The sequence below is a fragment of the Elgaria multicarinata genome, chromosome 7 (assembly GCF_023053635.1).
Source record: "Elgaria multicarinata webbii isolate HBS135686 ecotype San Diego chromosome 7, rElgMul1.1.pri, whole genome shotgun sequence".
Taxonomy (NCBI): Eukaryota; Metazoa; Chordata; class Lepidosauria; order Squamata; family Anguidae; genus Elgaria; species Elgaria multicarinata.
In genome coordinates this window covers 66,040,817-66,059,565 of record NC_086177.1, presented here as the reverse complement: position 1 = coordinate 66,059,565, position 18,749 = coordinate 66,040,817, and the positions used below count along the sequence as shown (strand labels likewise).

At 39.4% G+C, this 18,749-nt stretch overlaps 1 protein-coding gene across 2 annotated transcripts in view; it reads left to right on the top strand.

Moving 5' to 3' along the window:
- The window catches only part of RB1CC1 (RB1 inducible coiled-coil 1), a 68,872-nt gene that overhangs the window by 38,883 nt on the left and 11,240 nt on the right, over positions 1-18,749 (top strand). For both annotated transcript variants that reach the window (XM_063130715.1, XM_063130716.1), the window contains exons 15-20: positions 168-2,080; positions 11,932-12,085; positions 12,960-13,068; positions 13,166-13,406; positions 15,999-16,050; positions 18,272-18,319. In XM_063130715.1, the coding sequence (XP_062986785.1) occupies positions 168-2,080; positions 11,932-12,085; positions 12,960-13,068; positions 13,166-13,406; positions 15,999-16,050; positions 18,272-18,319 (2,517 nt within the window). The remainder of the gene's footprint in view (positions 1-167; positions 2,081-11,931; positions 12,086-12,959; positions 13,069-13,165; positions 13,407-15,998; positions 16,051-18,271; positions 18,320-18,749) is intronic.

The following is an 18,749-nucleotide window of genomic DNA, read 5'->3' as shown; positions in this document are numbered from 1 at the left end:
ATTGGGGTTTTCCCTTCTGACAACACTTACTTCTACTATTTAATACCTGCCTGTAAGCTGCCATGAGGTTTTAGGAATGGAGCTCATTATGCTTGGTTTGGGGGCTATATTGGGAATTATTATGAAAGTATAGCATTTTAACTCTGGCCTGTGTCTTACATTTTTAGGCTTCCAACAGCCAAGCTTCACCACAATCTGTCACTACACCAAGGATGGAAAGTACAACAGGAATAACAATTGCTACCTCTCCTAAAACTCCTCCTCCACTTAGTCTTCAGGGTCCTCTGTGCCCTCCTGTGTGTCCCCCAGGTCCTTTAGAAGAATTGTCTCCAGACAGTATTGATGCTCATACATTTGATTTTGAAACTATTGCTCATCCAGGCATAGAGCAATCCCTTAAGCAAGGGTCTTTAGACTTGGACTCACTGGCAGAAAGTCCAGAATCTGATTTTATGTCAGCAGTGAATGAGTTTATAATAGAAGAAAACCCAGCATCTCCAAATGTGATAAGTGATCCACAAAGCCCAGAGATGATGGTGGAGTCCCTCTATTCTTCGGTTATCAATGCAATAGACAGTAGGCGGATGCAAGACACAAATAAATGTGCGAAAGAAGCTTCAGAGAATTCTGCTATAAATATTTATCTGGAGAAATGTAAAGATGTTGCCCAGGAATCTCGGCTAAATTTAATAAACATCAAACAAGATCTTTGCCACTTTAGAACATTTGTAGAAAAAGAACAATGTGACTTTTCCAGTTCTTTAAAATGTACTTCAATAGAAATTAGGAATATTATAGAAAAAGTAAAACTTTCTCTTGAAAAAACACTAAAAGATAAACATCAAAAAGAATTGCAATCTGTAAAAACTGAATATGAAAGTAGAATGAATACCTTAGTTGAAGATGATGAAGAGAACAAAAGAAAGATTACAAAATTGAAATGTGACTTAAAAGGTCTTGAAGATGTTTTGCATGATAAAGATAATGAATTTACAGTAGTAAAGAATGAAAAGGAAGCAGTTGTGTTTTTACAAAGTGAAAAAGACCAGAAGCTGCTTGAATTGGAATGCCAAATGAAGAATAAGAGTTGTGAAATTAAAGAACTAAGGGAGGCACGTGAAAGGGTATTAGAAAGTTTGAAAAAGCTTCATATTGAAAACGATGAAAAAATGAAACTTCTGAGGGCAGAGCTTCAGACTTTGGAGCAAGATCATCTAAAGGAATTAGAATACAATCTACATCACAGACATACCCAAGAATTTGAAGAACTAACAGCTAAGCACAATGATTGTTTAGAGAAATTAAAAAGGGAAAATCAACACCATTTTGAACATATGCAAGCGTCTCATGCTGCAGATGTCCATGAAAAAGAACAGCAGATTGAAGAATTAAAAGTCAAGGTTTCTGAACTGTCTGACTTGAGATGCAAATTGGAAGTTGAACTTACATTAAAAGAAGCAGAAACTGATGAAATAAAACTACTCTTGGAAGAAAGCAAAACACAGGAGCAGGATAATTTAAAATCCCTTGTTGACAAAGAAACTGAAATCTTAAGAAAAGAGATTGATAAATTGAACCATATGATTCAAGTTAATAATGACGAATATCAAGTGGGTTTAGCAGAGCTAAGAACTTTAATGACAATTGAAAAAGATCAGTGTATTTCAGAACTAATTGAGAGGCATGAAGAAGAAACAAAATTCCTTAGAACTGAATTGAGCAAAGTAACCTCTTTGCATCAAAAAGCTCTTGAAGCAGAAAAAAGATTGGAAGAACAAATAACAGAATTGCAAGGTAAGCTAGAAGTCGAAGTGAGTGCCCTAGAGAAGCAAAAAGAGGAGAACTTGACTCTATGTCAACAGAAGAAGAAATATGAAGCCACTATCAATAAGCTTCAAGAGGAAAAAGAACAGCTACTAGCTAACCATGAGCAGGACAACAAAGTGCTTGTAAAGAAGCTCAGTTGTGAAAAAGAAGATGCAGTACGAAATGCCCTTAAAGAATTTGAGTTGCAGAGGGAAGCTGTTGAAAAAGAACTTTTGGAAAAAATCCAGCAACTTGAGATGCAAGTTAATCGGAGGTACTGTATGAATTAAATTGCCCTGTAAAGTTTGCAATAAAATAAAATCAACTATGCTGAATATATTTTGCAGTCAGTGTAGTAAGGGAAGTTTTCTCCAACACCAGATTCTACACCTTCTCCCCTTAAATATCTTTAACCTAACACCCTGCCCTGGAAACTAATCCCTAATTCCATCACTTAATGGCTTGTACTTAAGGGGCATTCAGATTCCTTAAATAAAGACCAATTCAGACCTCCTTTAGAGGGGGGATCAAATCTTTGCATTGGGCTTCTAGTGCTTCTGTTTTCTAATGGTGATACTCTTTTTTTAGTGACTTTTATTTTTTATTGGCTCTGTTCAGAAGACACCTTAAACCATGGCTTTAACCAAGGTGAATAAAGCAAAAAGCCTTATTCATCATGGTTAAGGCTGTGGTTTAAGGGCTTATCTGAACTGGCCATTGTCTCAATATGAAAATGTTGAAAAATTGACATGTGGGGGAGAGACCTTGAAAATTCTCTTCCCCTCTAATGTGAAAAGTTGTTAAATCTGAAAGGCACTTTCAAACAAATGGTCCTCTCCCTTTGTGTAGACGTGATCCCCCTCAGTTAAGCACATTTGAATCTGCTGTACAGAAACTAATGAAAGGGGATTGCAGTAGCAATACCCAGAAAATCGGAGTCTGTTAACCCTTGACAACCTTATCTAGTTTGGTATCTATTGTCATTTGAAGTTTTTTGCTTCCAGTTGATTTTGCAGGACGTTCACATGAGGGTGGGTGTGGGTGGGTCTTAACTATTTAATAATCATTTTCTAATACAATACACACAGTATCCCCCCTCCTACCCCCTTTCCCTTCCTTTTAGGTTTCCTCCTCCCTTCTTATTGTTGAATATTTAAACTCCTTACCTAATTTAGCTTCATTGGTTCATTTCATTAGCTATGCTTCTACTTCTATTAAGTGTTTTTTACTGGAGTTTATAGCTCTTTGGTTGTTTGCTCTGTAAATATCCAATAGGTTTTAATTCTGATATCTGGGATGTGTGTTGCCTTTTCAGTATTTAACTCACTGAAAACATAATTTAAATTAAAATCAATAAATGTGGGGCTTTAAATTAATTTTTGGTTATTCTATATATTAGTATGATGTGTACCTTTGAAAAAAAATATTTTGCGTAATTGGGAATGGCAAGTAATAAAATGTAGCAAAGTTCATTACTAGCTGACATTTTCAGTTCAGTCACTGATGATTGACTTATGAGCTGTCTAATTTGAATAAAGGAATAGGCTAGTATAGATGGAAATTATCAAGATCTAACATTAAGGATTCTAAATGCATTGTTTTAAAATTGTGAAATTTGAACGTAAAATTTATTTTCATTTCATAGTGTTGGATCCAAAGATTCCCTTTCTCTCACAGATGAACAGGAGTGGTGAACTATTTTTGGTCCAAGGGCCAAAATGTCAGATGCCATATTCCAGTAGAGGGTGGGACTACTGCCCAAAGTGGGTGGAGCCACTGCTGGCATGCACCTGCTCCCCACATCATACACCTCCCAATTCACACATGCATACACACACACACACACACACACACACACACACACACACACACATCCTTCTCAGCCTCGCCCCTTCAGCTGATCCATGCAGAACAGCTGGGAGGGAGCATTTTCCCTGCCCAGTGCTGAGAGAGAAGCCCTTTCTTCTCTTTCAGCCCTGGGGTAAGGAATGGGTTTATCTCAAATTTATTACAGGGAAAAGGGCTAAAGGTTCCTCAGTCCTGCAGTAAAGGAAGGGAACCTTTGAATCCAAATAATAATCTTTATTGATTATTCTTTGCACACAGCACTATGGGATGTAATGAATGCAAGATGAAAATGATAGGCTAGTATAAGATCCATACAGCCGAGTCTTCTTGCCTTTTGAGAGGAGGATTTAAAGCGGTAAAGATTCTGAAATGGTGCTACAGTATTTCAAATCTTTAAGATCAATGATTAACTGTTGCATTTTTATGAATTGTAAACTGCCCAGAGAGTTTTGGCTATGGGGAGGTATAGAAACAATGATAATGAGCAGTAGAAATTGTTTTTGGCTGCTCACAGAGCACAAGATTCAGTGAGTTTTATAAACTGTGTTTCTGATTCATTAACGTTCGATTTTGATGGGAAAAGAGCAGGGGAAATTTTATTTGATGGTATATCAGGTGGTGGTGGGGAAAAGTATTACAGATCAAACTGCCTTAAAAATATAAGTACACAACTATGTGAGAATGCTGTGTGAGAACTAGCTGGTATGCCTGGCATTGCTCAGGTCCATGAATAATGTTTATAACATTTATTTGATAAATAATAAATTTCTCTGCAACGTATTCATCTTTAGGTTGGTTGGTTTTGTTGAGTTTGTAAATTGTTTTGTTAAGAGTACATGGGAAATTGTGTTAATAAGAACTGTATTTTAAATTAGAGTTTCATCATAAACCACATTTTTTGTTCTACCTGAAATGCCTACGCCTCCTATCATGTCTTGGCTGGAGCAGCTGTCTAAACTTCAAAAACAATCAGGATACACAACGTTTCTACCAGCTAAAAAAGATGCAAATTTCAAGTTTCTACCTGCCGTTGCTCGGGCCCCCTAAGATATATGTCTGTGAGGTAATCATCTTAAAGTAGCAGGCCAGTGCTAGGCCTGTGAATTAACTTTTAAACAAATTCAATTCATTTCTTTTTTCCCTCTTACCCTCATGACAAACCTGCAAGGTAGGCTGGTCCTAGGCCTGTGAAGTAACTTTAAAACAAACCATCAAACATTTCAGGACATACATTACACACACATACTTTCCGCTTTATAGGTAGAGATGACTACATTTTTAGACAGGAGGAGAGGATCCATTGGAGTGGAGCCTCCAGCTTGGGAACATTGCACTGTGTGGAATCTAGGTGAGAGTTTCAACACAATTCTACAACCTTTATATCCTTTTCCCATCAACAAGGAAAAAATCATAGCAAACTGCACAGAATGGTGCATTTATTTCCCACTGACCTTTGGGGAATTAGGACAGCTTTAAAAACGAAACAACTATCTCCAAAGAGGAGTTGAATGCATTGATGGGAATTTGAACAATCCACATAGGCTTCAGACATGGACTGGATTCGCATGTCATGATAAGCCATGGTGGTTCATAAGCTACTCATCATGGCTTATTGTGTCATGTTGGAGTGCTTTTCCCCAACCAGGGTGCTTATTAAGCCAATTTGGGGCGGTTCTCCTCTAATGGCATCTAATTGAATGCTTCCAAAATCTGCTCAGGTGGGTCTCCCAACCTTTCCAAATAGGTTTTTTTTTGGGGGGGGGGCTGCAGAGAAGGGAAATTACTGAAAATAGCCATCTCCCCATTCTGCCGTTGAACACCTGTCAGCAGAATAGCCAGTAGTGGATACAAGCCTCTGATGTTTATTATTACCTTGCCAAGGCTGTAATCTAAGGTATATTTAAATACTGTTGTGGTGGTTATGCATAATTTGGATTCAGGTAGAATCATAGAATAGCAGAGTTGGAAGGGGTCTACAAGGCCATGGAGTCCAACCCCTTGCTCAATGCAGGAATCTACCCTAAAGCATCCCTGACAGATGGTTGTCCAGCTGCCTCTTGAATGTCTCTAGTGTGGGAGAGCCCACAACCTCCCTAGGTAACTGATTCCACCGTCGCACTGCTCTAACAGTCAGGAAGTTTTTCCTGATGTCCAGTGGAATTTGGCTTCCTTTAACATGAGCCCGTTATTCCGTGTCCTGCACTCTGGGAGGATCGAGAAGAGATCCTGGCCCTCCTCTGTGTGACAACCTTTTAAGTATTTGAAGGTGCTATCATGTCTCCCCTCAATCTTCTCTTCTCCAGCCTAAACATGCCCAGTTCTTTCAGTCTCTTCATAGGGTTTTGTTTCCAGACCCCTGATCATCCTGGTTGCCCTCCTCTGAACACGCTCCAGCTTGTCTGCGTCCTTCTTGAATTGTGTGGAGCCCAGAACTAGATGCAATACTCTAGATGAGGCCTAACCAGGGCTGAATAGAGAGGAACCAGTACCTCACGTGATTTGGAAGCTATACTTCTATTAATGCAGCCCAAAATAGCATTTGCCTTTCTTGCAGCCATATTGCACAGTATTGCTGAGCCAAGTATCCCCCATCTTGTAACTGTGTATTTGGTTTCTATTTCCTAAATGTAGAACTTGGCGTTTATCCCTATTAAATTTCATCCTGTTGCTTTCAGCCCAGCACTCCAGCCTATCAAGATCACTTTGAAGTTTGTTTCTGTCTTCCAGGGCATTAGCTATCCCACCCAATTTTGTGTCATCTGCAAATTTGATAAGCGTTCCCTGCACCTCCTCATCCAAATCATTAATAAAAATGTTGACGAGCACTGGGCCCAGGACCGAGCCCTGCGGTACCCCACTCGTTGCCTCTCCCCAGTTTGAGAAGGTACCATTGATCTTTGAGTCCGATTCTGTAGCCAACTGTGAATCCACCTAATAGTTGTTCCATCTAGCCCACTTTTAGCTAGTTTGTTAATCAGAATATCATGGGGCACTTCGTCAGAAGCTTTGCTGAAGTCAAGATATATGACGTCCACAGCAAGATCAAATTAGTCTGACAGGATTTGTCAAATCCTGACAAATCCATGTTGGCTTCTAGTAATCACTGCATTGATTTCAAGGTGTTTACAGATTGACTTATTTATAATCTGCTCCAGAATTTTCCCAGGGATAGATCTCAGACTGACTGGTCTGTAGTTCCCAGGTTCCTCCTTTTTGCCCTTTTTGAAGATAGGAACAACGTTAGCCCTTCTCCAGTCGTCCGGCACCTCACCCATCTTCCATGATTTTGCAAAGGTAATAGACAAAGGTTCTGAGAGTTCTTCCACTATCTCCTTCATTACTCTAGGATGCAGTTCATCGGGCCCTGAAGATTTGAACTCATTCAAGGAAACTTCTGCTTCACTTTTTCCAGGGGGGTCATAGACCCACTTTTGGGAGAAGACTGAGGCAAAGTAGGAATTGAGCACTTCAGCCTTTCCTTTGTCATCTGTTATCAATTTGCCATCCTCATTAAGCAGTTGATCCACCATTTCTTTCCTCTCTTTTACTACTCACATATCTGAAGAAAGCCTTTTTATTGCTTTTAGCACCTGATACCAGACTTAATTAGACTTAATTTAGTACTTTTATATAATTATTCTCTGAAAACGCTTCAGGCTTCATTCCATTATTGCCCCGTTCACATGTAACAGTGGTAAATTGTTAAATTAATCGTAGGTTAACTGATTTGTTTAACCCATGATTAACCCATGATTAGCTCTGCGGTACCCCACTCATTGCCTCTCCCCAGTTTGAGAATGTTCCATTAGGAGTTTGAAGCCGGAGACCCTGACCTTCCAAAAACTGATGAGTACTGACAGAATTAACATGGGCAAAAGTATTGGACAGAAGGTGGGCGTGGAACACTTTCAGAAAAGCATGCATCTGACTCTTCTTTTCTTTTTTTACTTGCAAGGATCTCTGGATCGGGCCTAATCCAGTCAAAAGTTTTGACTGCTTTTTTTTCTTTTTCTTTAAGCAGCTACTACCACGCACCCACCCACCCTGCCAATATCACCATCTGTTTTGAAACTCTTCTCACTTTTAAAGAAAATGTCGTAAGAGGCTGTTTGAGCAAGACACATCAAAAGCCTGCTTGGGCTTTAGCTGCAGGAAACAGTGCCATTGGTTAGCAAGATCAAAAGAGCCCACTATGGCTTAATTACGCCACGTAGGCTTGCAGCCCATGCTGGACAGGATTTTCATATGTGACACCTGACGTGTCATGCGACCCTGCTTAAACCCCCATGGCCTGGGTTCACATGACACAAGAAACCATAGCCAGGCATTGAATATACAAAATCGCCACTGGCTTGCACCACAGCCCACAGTGGGCTGTTTGGCTCTGAGTGTGTATGTGTGCATAAGTGAGATTCAACTAAAGGTTCTTTTCTGTTGGCCTGCCAATCCAATGTACGACCCATCCTGTTTTGAAGAAACTTTGTTTGATATGGGATTTAATGAGAAATTCAACTGGTAAAGACAGGATTTATGAAATTCTGTACATTATCTCTCTCTCTCTCTCTCTGTCTTGTATTGTAACTAATCACATAGTGCAGTCTGGTTCCTTTTAATCCAAAATGTAAAAACATAAAAGGGCCCTAGACTGCCATGGGGGATTCCTTTGATCTTGTTAGCAGTTAAGCCGAGACTTTTTCAGTGGCAGCACCCTGATTGTGGAACTGTCCTATGGACAGACAGGCCAGTTTTTATGGTTTTTAGGCGGGCAACAGAAACATTTTTATTACATGAAGTTTTTAATGGTTCTTGAATGGTTTGTTAATGACTTTCTTTTATGCTATACTTTACTGCTTTCAGTTTTCACTGTATTAAGGTAATTTATGGTTGTCAAAGGCCTTGGGAGGCCTTTTGAGGTCCATCAAAAGGTGGTGTATAAATAAAATAAGACCAGCTAAATTCTAGGTGCTCTCTGGTCAATGTACATTTTTATAGAGGCATCCTCTATTAAGAGATATACCAGCAGTAGAGGTGGTATATTCTTCTCCAGGCACATGACCAAGTATTTGCAAGGGGAAGGAGTCTCAATGTTCAGCAGTTGTGAGGGAGCTAAAAAAATATTTTTTTGGTGGGAGTAATACTCTTCCTTTCCCCTCCCACAGTAAAAGGCATTTATAGCTTTTTGCTCCAGTCTGAGAACACATGACCTTAGACCAATGGATGCATGGTACCTGTTAGAGTCAATAGCTCATCTTTTGCCCTGGTATAACCAGCACACTTAGGAGGTGATCTTACATAAACATGGATGTACATAAAGCATGCATATTGTATCTCAGATTAGCACCATACACTTCTGGCATTCCTCTTTCCTGTTGTCACCAATAGGATGAGAGGATAACAGAAAAAGTCATTGAAAGTCTCAGTTGTATGTTGGATGATTCTTTGATTCACACTCTAGTCCAGGAACTCAGGGAAACTTTCATTGGACCCCTTCTTGGAGATGGCTACAACCTAGTCAGTTTTAGTCCAGGGCTTCCAGTGAGGATTCAGTTTGTAAGGTAGAACCCAGCTGTCCTTCCCTATCTCCATTCCATGATACCAAATAAATTGCTTTGCCAAGCAGCCTTTGGGAGGCAGGTGCTTCATGGATTGTTGGGTGTAGTGCTTTTGTACATATTCTGAGCCAGAAAGTCAGCATCTATGATTACTTCTGATACAGCTGCCACCCTTGTTCCTGTCCTAAAGTTGTAGCTGTCAGTGCTGGAATGAAGGCAGATGAAGCAGCTCTGAAACAAGAACCAACAGGATCAGGGACTAGCATCACCAAGAAACTCCTGAAACACTTTGCTTAGAAAGGTCAAAATATCACACTGTAAGGACAGTCCAAGATAATATTGCTAAGTAGACAAGATTAAGGTTAAAGCTCAGATAAGTCTAAGGACAGAAGGAAGCAGGTAAGAAAATGGAATGATTGGGACAAATGCTCCAAATGGAGGGGAAAACCCCCCGGAGAAACCAGGCCAAGCTACCAGTCAGGTCTGACCTGGGTGTATTTATATTCTGCTGAAGGAGGGCTGCCTGATGTGGAGGACAAAGTGTCATCTTGTGATTATAGTAATTTCCTTTTTTCCCTCTCCTCTTGGCAACTGAGTGTGTTTAACACCAGAGCCAGGTGTGAGCAATGGTTAGGATTGCAATTGCCCAGGTTCAAAGTCTTACTAAGACATAAAGCTCACTAGCTAACCTTGAGTAGTCACACATTTATATATTCATTAATACAGGTACAACATGACAAGCACTTGTGTTTTGCCACAGGGATTTTGGGATAAAATGGGAGGCACCACCCAATCTTGCCCTTGCAATAATAGGCTATTAGGCTGAAGGGTGAAAGTATGGGAAAGGCCCAATCTCTATTCTAATCAAGGTGTCTTTGTAGTATGATGAAGTGCAGTTTGTGCGTATGCGCATATAATTTACTAATCACTGGTTGGATTCTAAGATAAGTTTACTTCAGGAAATATATGGAAGGAAAGGTTTCTCACTTATGCCCACCTCCTTGATAAGTCTCTCCAGAGAATTTGGGCCTCCCCTGAACAATGTGAGAGGGAGCTCTGGGGGAAGAGGGAAGGAGGACATTCCTTCCACGAACTTCCTTTAGTTATTTTAGATCTTGGCTACTGTGTGCAAATCCTACTCTGTGGCATTGATGACCGAGGAGCAAGTTTACAAGCACAGTGCTAAAGCACAATTACTTTTCATCTAGAAATGTATACTTGGAGAGCAGCAGTCTTCGTATGCAATAACTTTAATGTTCATAGAATTTATCAGTCTGGGCATTTTAAGAATATTTTGTGATTTGTTTTTAATACTGCCATTGATAGAACTGTTAAGTTGATACTCAGGGAATCATATAACTATTCCTTGTTTCAAAAGTTTTAGATTCTGTTTTAAATTTTTTGGGATAAAGCCAGCTTGAGGCCCAGTCACATCAACATATGATACGCTTGGTAGAGCCAGGTGGTTTCATCATATTTAACATTCTAAGTGTAACTTCATTTTTGAAAACAGCTGAACTGCTTGAGAATAATCTGTAATAAGGTGCAGGATTGAACTGCTCTTGAGCAGTGGTTTTTTGTTCTTTAAAATAAATGTTTCCAAAGATAATGTGAGATGCATTTGAGAGGATGTTTTTACTGAATAATAAACTGAAGTGATTTGCACTGTGTAAAATAATAATTTGTCTCTTACCACACAGAGAATGGAAAGTTTGGGATTATTTAAGATACAAAATATGAATTACATCTTTTCAAAGTTGAATTTCTTCCTTCTAGTAAAACATTGTGCTCCCTATGTGGCCTGACTGTGTGGCAGCCTATCTGTGTTTTAATTATTCTGCAGTAGGAGACTCTTGATGGTTCTACCTGTACCACCAGAGCTCCTCTGCCTACTATTGTAGTGCAAGATCCATATAATGCTTTTAAGATATTCTGACTTTAGAGAAGCAATAGTGTACAACAAGTAGGAACTGCCAAAAAATGTTGCAGTGTGGAATGTTGCTGTTCAGGATTCCAGCCACTGCATTCTCCATTGCTCTTTCCTCTCCCCAGCCAGTCAGAATTCCATGTCCACTGAGCATGCTCAGTCCTCATTGGTCTATTTGGGAGTTCCCTTTTAGGGTTTTTTTCCTTATTTTTTTTCTATCTTAGAAAACTTGTGGCTCCCTCAAGTCTGCTGTACCTCCTTCTTGTACATGGGTGGTGCTGTTTCAGCAATGTAAGGACAGACACAGTATAGCAGTACATGCCATCCTTGTAGCCTCCTTATACTATAATATGGAGAGTAATGTATTTTGAGGTTTATACTGAATGTATTAATGCTCCCCCTGCAGACTAAATTTTCAATTTAAGTATTTTTTTAATAACTTTTTTTAATGTAGCCCTTCCGAGCTCCCTTTCTTTCTTGTGTAACTTCTGAACATTCTTCAGCAGAGCAGTCAACTGGAGGAGAGAGTGGACTTTTGGGAATTTGGCTTTCCTTTTCTCCTTTGTTAACTGCCCGCCCCCCCCCCCAGCAATACCTCATATCTAGGATCCCCACACCCACCCCCGATGCAGACTTAATAGGTTGCAATGGGCTGCTAACGTTAGCCAGAATTTCACATTTCTTAGCTATCCATACACTGGATAATGTGCTATTGAGGTTTGAGAGTTTTGCCTTTATATGCTTGTTTGGACCATGTTGGAATGTTTGATTCGATTCTGCATATTTTCCCTTTTCAAGTTCGGTTGAATCATCTGCGTCAAGCTTGGTTGCAGAACTTCAAGAAAAACTCCAGGAAGAAAAAGTTAAGTTTTTGGAGCAGCTTGAAGAACATGAAAAAAGAAAAAATGAGGAAATGCAAAACATTCGAACATCACTGACTGCAGAACAACAGGTAGAATCGGCTGTTTTATGATTTCATATTTGATACGCTTGTTGAAAATAACTAGGAGCTTCTTTGTTTCTTGCCTTCCTGTACAGCAGATAAATCATTCCTCAAATTTCCAGGATGTTTTGGTATCCTTATGTCTTCAGTAGTAAAAGGAATGATTGCCTAGATTCCTGCTGTTATGCAATCACTGTTCATTTCAGTAGTTTTCACTGAGCTCTCATACAACATCCATTACCTTACTTGAAGGTTGTGCTGTTATTGAGTGGGGGAACGACAAGGAAACAGTAAGCATCAGATTAAAAAATATGTGTATGTAGCCAATCTTGGGGGTGAGAAGGGAGGTAAATCCCATTGACACCTAATAGGTTTTGTGGTGCTCCAAAGCAAGTCTGCCAGAGCTATGAATCAAATCCGCTCTGAAATTTCTGACATGACAAATATTCACATTTGGCTGATTTCCACACTCATGTATTTAAGATGTACATAAATGGATGTGACTGCATAGCCATCTTTGTTCCTCTGATTTCAGAGGGATTTAAGAATGTTTAACTCTTATTTATACAGTATGAGGTGCAAATTATTGTTGATATAACAGAGTAATATTGCATCTGTTTCAGGCTTTTGCTTCTAAGTGTGCACTGCTATGCATGTTTAACTGAAAAATACCCTACAACTTCCAGCATTCCCCAGCTGGCTGGAGAATGCATGGGGCTGTAGGTTTTTTCCCCTGTCTAAACATGTATAAGATTGTGTCCTTAAACTTGTTAATACATTGTTTAGGATATTGAGGGATTGGGAAGTGAAGAAAATAGTCTTTGAGGGTCTTTCCCTCCTGTTCACCGTATTACCTAAAGTAATGCCAGTTTTATCTTTTCAGACTACCTTTAACACTGTTCTAACCAGAGAAAAAATGAAAAAAGAAAACATAATAAATGATCTTAGTGACAAATTAAAAATAATAAAACAGCAGCAAGAAAGGGACAAGGGTAAGCATCAATTATAAAAACACATTGCAGTTTGAATCCAAATAATTATGCAGTATATTGGAATGGTATTATTAGTAATTGACTGCCTCTCGCTCAGATCTGATTGAAACCCTTTCTGAAGACCGAGCTCGTTTACTTGAAGAGAAGAAAAAACTTGAAGAAGAAGTTAATAAGCTGAGAAGTAGCACTTTCATTCCATCAACCTATTTACCTCCTACTTCGGAACCTTCTGGAGCTTGTGCAGCTGATTTTACCGCAGAAACGGAACGATTGACTTCAGATACAACAGAGGAAGGAAGAATGGATTCCACACTGGAAACTAGCATGATGGCTGTAAAGTATGTAGAGAAGTTTTGCATTGAAATAAATACATGAGTGAAATAAGGTGCTTGGTTTAAAAGCATGTTCATATTTGAAACTGTTTCTCCCAGTTTTGATCTTTTTGAGCAATCATTCAGATTGTAAATGTTTATCTGTGGGTGTGTTTTGGATGATCATGCAGGGAAAAGAAGCCATCATGGTCCTTCCCTTGCCCCTGTGTGTGCAGCCGCCATTCACAGAATCCCCCGCAATGCAGTGCGGATTGGCATGTTGTCCAAACCCAGGTGCTGCGGGGGTGGCTTTGTACCCACCCTGCAACCTGTGCTGCATGCACAGCAATGCCTGCTGTGCTCTGTGCTGGCTTCAGACACCATAACAACCTACACTGCATCATGGGGATTATGCAATTGGTGGTCTCACACATGTAGGAATAACAATGGCTTCTTCTCCCAACACAGTAGCCTGAACCCAGTGGTTGAGTGTGGGTTGTTTGTTGAACCATGGATTAGCATGTCTGAACTTCTGCAAAGTGGCTTGTTAACCATACAGAGTGGCCACCTTGAATAATCCAACAATAAACCACTGAGTTGTTAATGTGTTGTCTGAACAGCCCCACGTTGTGTGAAGAAGCTGTGTTTAACTTGGGTAAAAACTACATAAGTTCATGTGTTTTGTTTTCGGGCAGGAAGAGATGTGTGGAAAGTCAATGTTAAAGAGAGAAATAATGGTATCTTTCTTTGGGTAGAGCCAGAGAATCAATACAAAGCTTGCATGTTAGGTTGGCACCCTGCTAACTAACTAGCTGCCATTTTTGTCTTGTTAGTTGTATTATGTGAGGATTTTGTCTTTTTATACAGGACTATGGAATCAAAATCTAGTCATATAGTATTGGTTGATTGTGGACATATTATTCATCTGTTGGTCCATTATTAGAGAACAGGAGGGAGGTGTCCTGACTGGAGGAGAATATTAAAGACAGGTTCAGCACTGGCAGAGTCAGTCAGTGGGCCCTTTGAATCTGCAGTCAGTCCGTCAGTGAACAGCAGAAGCCATGGGTTGTAGGGTCGATTAAAAGTCATTACACCTGTGCCATGTGCTGGGGTCAGACAACACAGCAACCTTCCACACGGGTAATGTGGGTAATTCCGGTCACACAACCACTGGGGGTGGAGGAAACAACTGGCTATGTTGCTTCCCCCACTGATCATCCGAACCCAGCCAGAGAGTTGAACTCTGTTGAAATAGATAAGTGGTTGTCAGCATGTCATGCACGTTTCTTTGAGTTGCCAAAATTAATTACAATTCCAAAAGTTTCAGTACTTTTATTTTTCTTTGTTTTCATAAATTGAAACTATGTAAAGGAAGTATAGCCAAGGGTAAGGGAAGATGGGAGTTGTACACCAGAACACCTGGAGGGGCCACAAGTTGTCCACCACTGCTCTAGGGCTTCAGAATATTTTCAATGAAAACTGAATTTTCTTGGGCAAATGACACTAATTTGCATTAGAACACTTGTCCAAAAAATTCCCAATTCAAATTTTTCTGAAGAACCCACATTGCTGGTGTGTGTGTGTGTGTGTGCTTATAATCACACACACAGAGAGGTCCTATTTAAATTAAGCATGCCCAGTGGCGCTATCCTGCATCATCCACATCAGCTTAATCCAGTTGAATTCTGCAGGAATAGGTAACTAATTGTTAGCTCACCATTTTCTGTCCCTATTTTCTAGAATCTTATATCCGGAGACTTCCTACATGTTGTGCATGGAGTAAGAGCCAACACATGCACAACCCTCTATTGCTTGTGCAGCCACTTCTTGCGTACCAGTTTTTGCAGTCTTTCAACCACTTTTCTAAATGACAGGTTTGCAAGAACTGGACACAGAACTTGTATGTATGCTTCTTGTCACTCATTACATCATTCACATGGTGTAGGCCAACATGCACATCTGTTGTCCCACCATCTATGCAGAACTTCTAGCTCACAATCATGCAAACTTCTTATATGTGCACCACAACTTACTTTTCAGGCCCACTCGATCAATACTTAAACTCCAGCAATTTATATTTTTATCTTTGTTAGTTGCCTGTCAAAGAGGTATTGTCAAATTGATGTGTCACTAGCTTAATATTTGGTCTGATACTAATGCATGATTAAGGCCTGTGGGAACTGAATCTCAGTTCTGATGTATTATAAATGATCTGGAGGGAACATTTCCCATATCACCACGCACCCCACAATGCGACAGCATTGTTGGTTTTTTAATTTGTTTTCTAGAGAATTTCAGGGCATAGTAATATAATATATTATTAGCACGTAGGGGTGCTTCAAGGAATATCATGCATATTTTCAGAGCTATATAAATAAATAATAATAATAATAATAACTTCTTTTGTAATTATTTAATGATGGGGAATGTATAGCTTATCAATTGCATTAGAGAAGTAGCATAGAATCTCATGATGAATGTCATATTATTGATACTCATTTTAAAGTGATAAATTAATTTACTTAAATGATTATGTTAAATTGTCAGAAAGGTTTTAATAAAGCTGCACATCTTGTTAATAACTTGTGGTTGTTTTTTGTGTGTTTGTGTTTTTTTTAGTGAAAACGTGCAGATGTCTGAAGAAAAACAGAGGATAATGATGTTAGAAAAAGTGAGTAGTTTTTCTCCTGGTACCAGCCTACTTTTAAAGTGTCTTAAGGATAGATTAGCTGTCTTCATGTATGAATGTATTGTTGCATTTTTGCTGAATTTATTAGCACAGAAAAAGGACAGCTTAAACCACATTGGAGGCCACCCTTCCTCTAATGGGTAAGCAGAGAAGAAAAAAGTGGAACTTTCAGCATTTTTGTTTTCTCTTTCTGTAGCATCCTTCCCCAAATTGTTGTTAGCCATGCTGCCTGGGGATGATGGAAATTGTAGTCCACATATCTGAAGTGCACTGGGTTGGTGAAGGCTTTTCTGGAAGAAAGCAGGACCCACTGAGACAGCCTGTTTTCTGATGGATACTACTGCCAGCCACCTTGGGGAAGGGTCTTTGCATGTCACTTCAGTTTGTCATCGTGCTTAGAATGTCCATTGGTTTTCTGGTTTTACTGGCTCAGTATATCTGATTTTTAAAATGCTAGAAAGTGCTTACTTGAGAGAATGAGAAATGAATTTATCCGTGTTCTAAAACAGTTGGTCCTATCCAAAGATAAATGCAGCATCTTTAACAGCACTGATTAATAGTTTGGACAAGTGAGGGGCCTGAGTTTCAAGGCTGGAGGACAGGCCTAGATTCTCATACACAGGTCCAAGTGCTGCCAAGTTGACATTATCAGTCATCTCTGTGACATTGCATAGTCAGTTCTCATATTAGATGCTTAGAGGTATCAGTTCCAAGTTAATACTACTCTTTTCTGTTAGGGCAATTAAACTCATTTAGCATGCCTGATAAAACGGGAAACAGAAAAGATTTATGTTTAGCTTCTGATACTTCTTAAATTTTATGTGACTGAGGGAAGGACTCATAGCTAAGTGACAGAGCACATGTTTTGTATGCAAAAGGCACCAAGTTTAATCTCTTGCATCTCTAGTTAAAAAGACCTCACACAAAACACTGGAAAATGCTTCTGTTTTAGGCTATTGAGAGCCACTCCCAGTATGACAACATTATGTGTGTTTACCTTCATAGTCTTGTTGAATGTGTGACTGGCTTTTAAACTCTTTATACACATCTCATCCAGCCAGCCATGTAACAATACAGAAGGAAAGAGGTTTTTTTTTTATTCTCACCCCCTCCAAGAAATTAGTGCTTGTGGAGAGTTTGTCTACGGCGAGGTGGGCAGCTTGTGGCCCTCCATATATTTTGGCTTACAACTTCCAGGAGCCCTAGCCAACATATAAAGAATGATGGGAGTTGTAGGCCAAAACATCTGGAGGGTCACAGGTTGCCCATCCCTGAGCTACAGAAATTAATGTTTCAGATTGCCTCCCATCCTCCTCTACCTAGGTGTCATAAACTTAAAGTATGTGTAGGGGGTGGGTGGGTAGGTTAATTCTTGGAAACTTAGCCAAATAGATTAATATGATCAAAGTGCACATATTAAATCTTGTGAGGATTTATGTCATTTATCACCATTGTTGGTTGCTCTACCAGCTAATGGGAGAAAAAAATCCTAACTTTTTCTTTAATTAAAATTGGGTTTCCAAATTATGGAGCTGTTTTTAAGGAGAAGAAAAGTCTTCAATTCAAAACACTCTCTTTCAGTCTGCTGTTCATGAGTTGTAAAGTTCACACTTGCTTTTCTAAGTCATATCAAACTCAGAGGAGGCTTTCAAAAAGCTATCTGGCACAGTAGATCAGACCTGTAGTATAGACATATTTTGAGTTCCTTGTTTTTTTAAAAAAAATTAGAGATTCTAGAAGTGCAATCCTATTTACTCAGAAGTAAGCCTCATTGAGATAAGTGGATATAGGATTTCAGGCTTAAAATATCAAAAAAGTGTATATGAAGGTATGATACTAATATATGGGAAAGGAAAGGAACCTCTCGTGCAAGCACTTCAGTCATTGCTGACTCCTAGAGGGATGCCTGCTTTCGCTGACGTTTTCTTGGCAGACTTTTAACGGGGTGGTTTGCCATTGCCTTCCCCAGTCGCAGTTACCTTTCTCCCAGCTAGCTGGGTACTCATTTTACCGTCCTCAGAAGGATGGAAGGCTGAGTCGACTTGAGCCAGCTGCCTGAGAACCAGCTTCCGCTGAGATCGAACTCAGGCTGTGGGGAGAGTTTCGGCTGCAGTAACTGCCGCTTACCACTCTGCACCACACGAGGCTAATATGTGGGAAATGCATCTAAATAAAATATCGAATGGTTTGTATTTTCTAATAGACACTGCAGTTGAAAGAGGAAGAAAATAAGAGGCTTAATCAAAGATTGGTAAGTATGCATGTTTATATGGATTATTAAAGTTCTGTTTTAGAAAACAAATATATGTATTTAAACAAGCAGCTTAACATTAAATTTTTAGTAGAAGATATGCTTTAATATGTGGCAATGAGAAGTAATTTCACTCATGTAAATATGCCTTTTTATATGAAATCATTAGGACAAACTACCCTAGGATGTAATGGCAAAAGGTTAGGCAAAAGAAAATCAAATCCTTTAAAATCGGTGTGTGTGTGTGTGTGTGTTTTAAAGTTTGAGAGGTTTTCTTTATAAACAAAACATGGAAAAGTAATATTGCTTGTGTGTGTTACATTTTAAAGAGTAGTGTGTTAAGATATAAAAATTAATGCTTTAAAATGATTTCTGGAAAGGAATTCTATTTGCTAAACAGGAGGAGCAACCTTACTAGCAGTATTCCCAA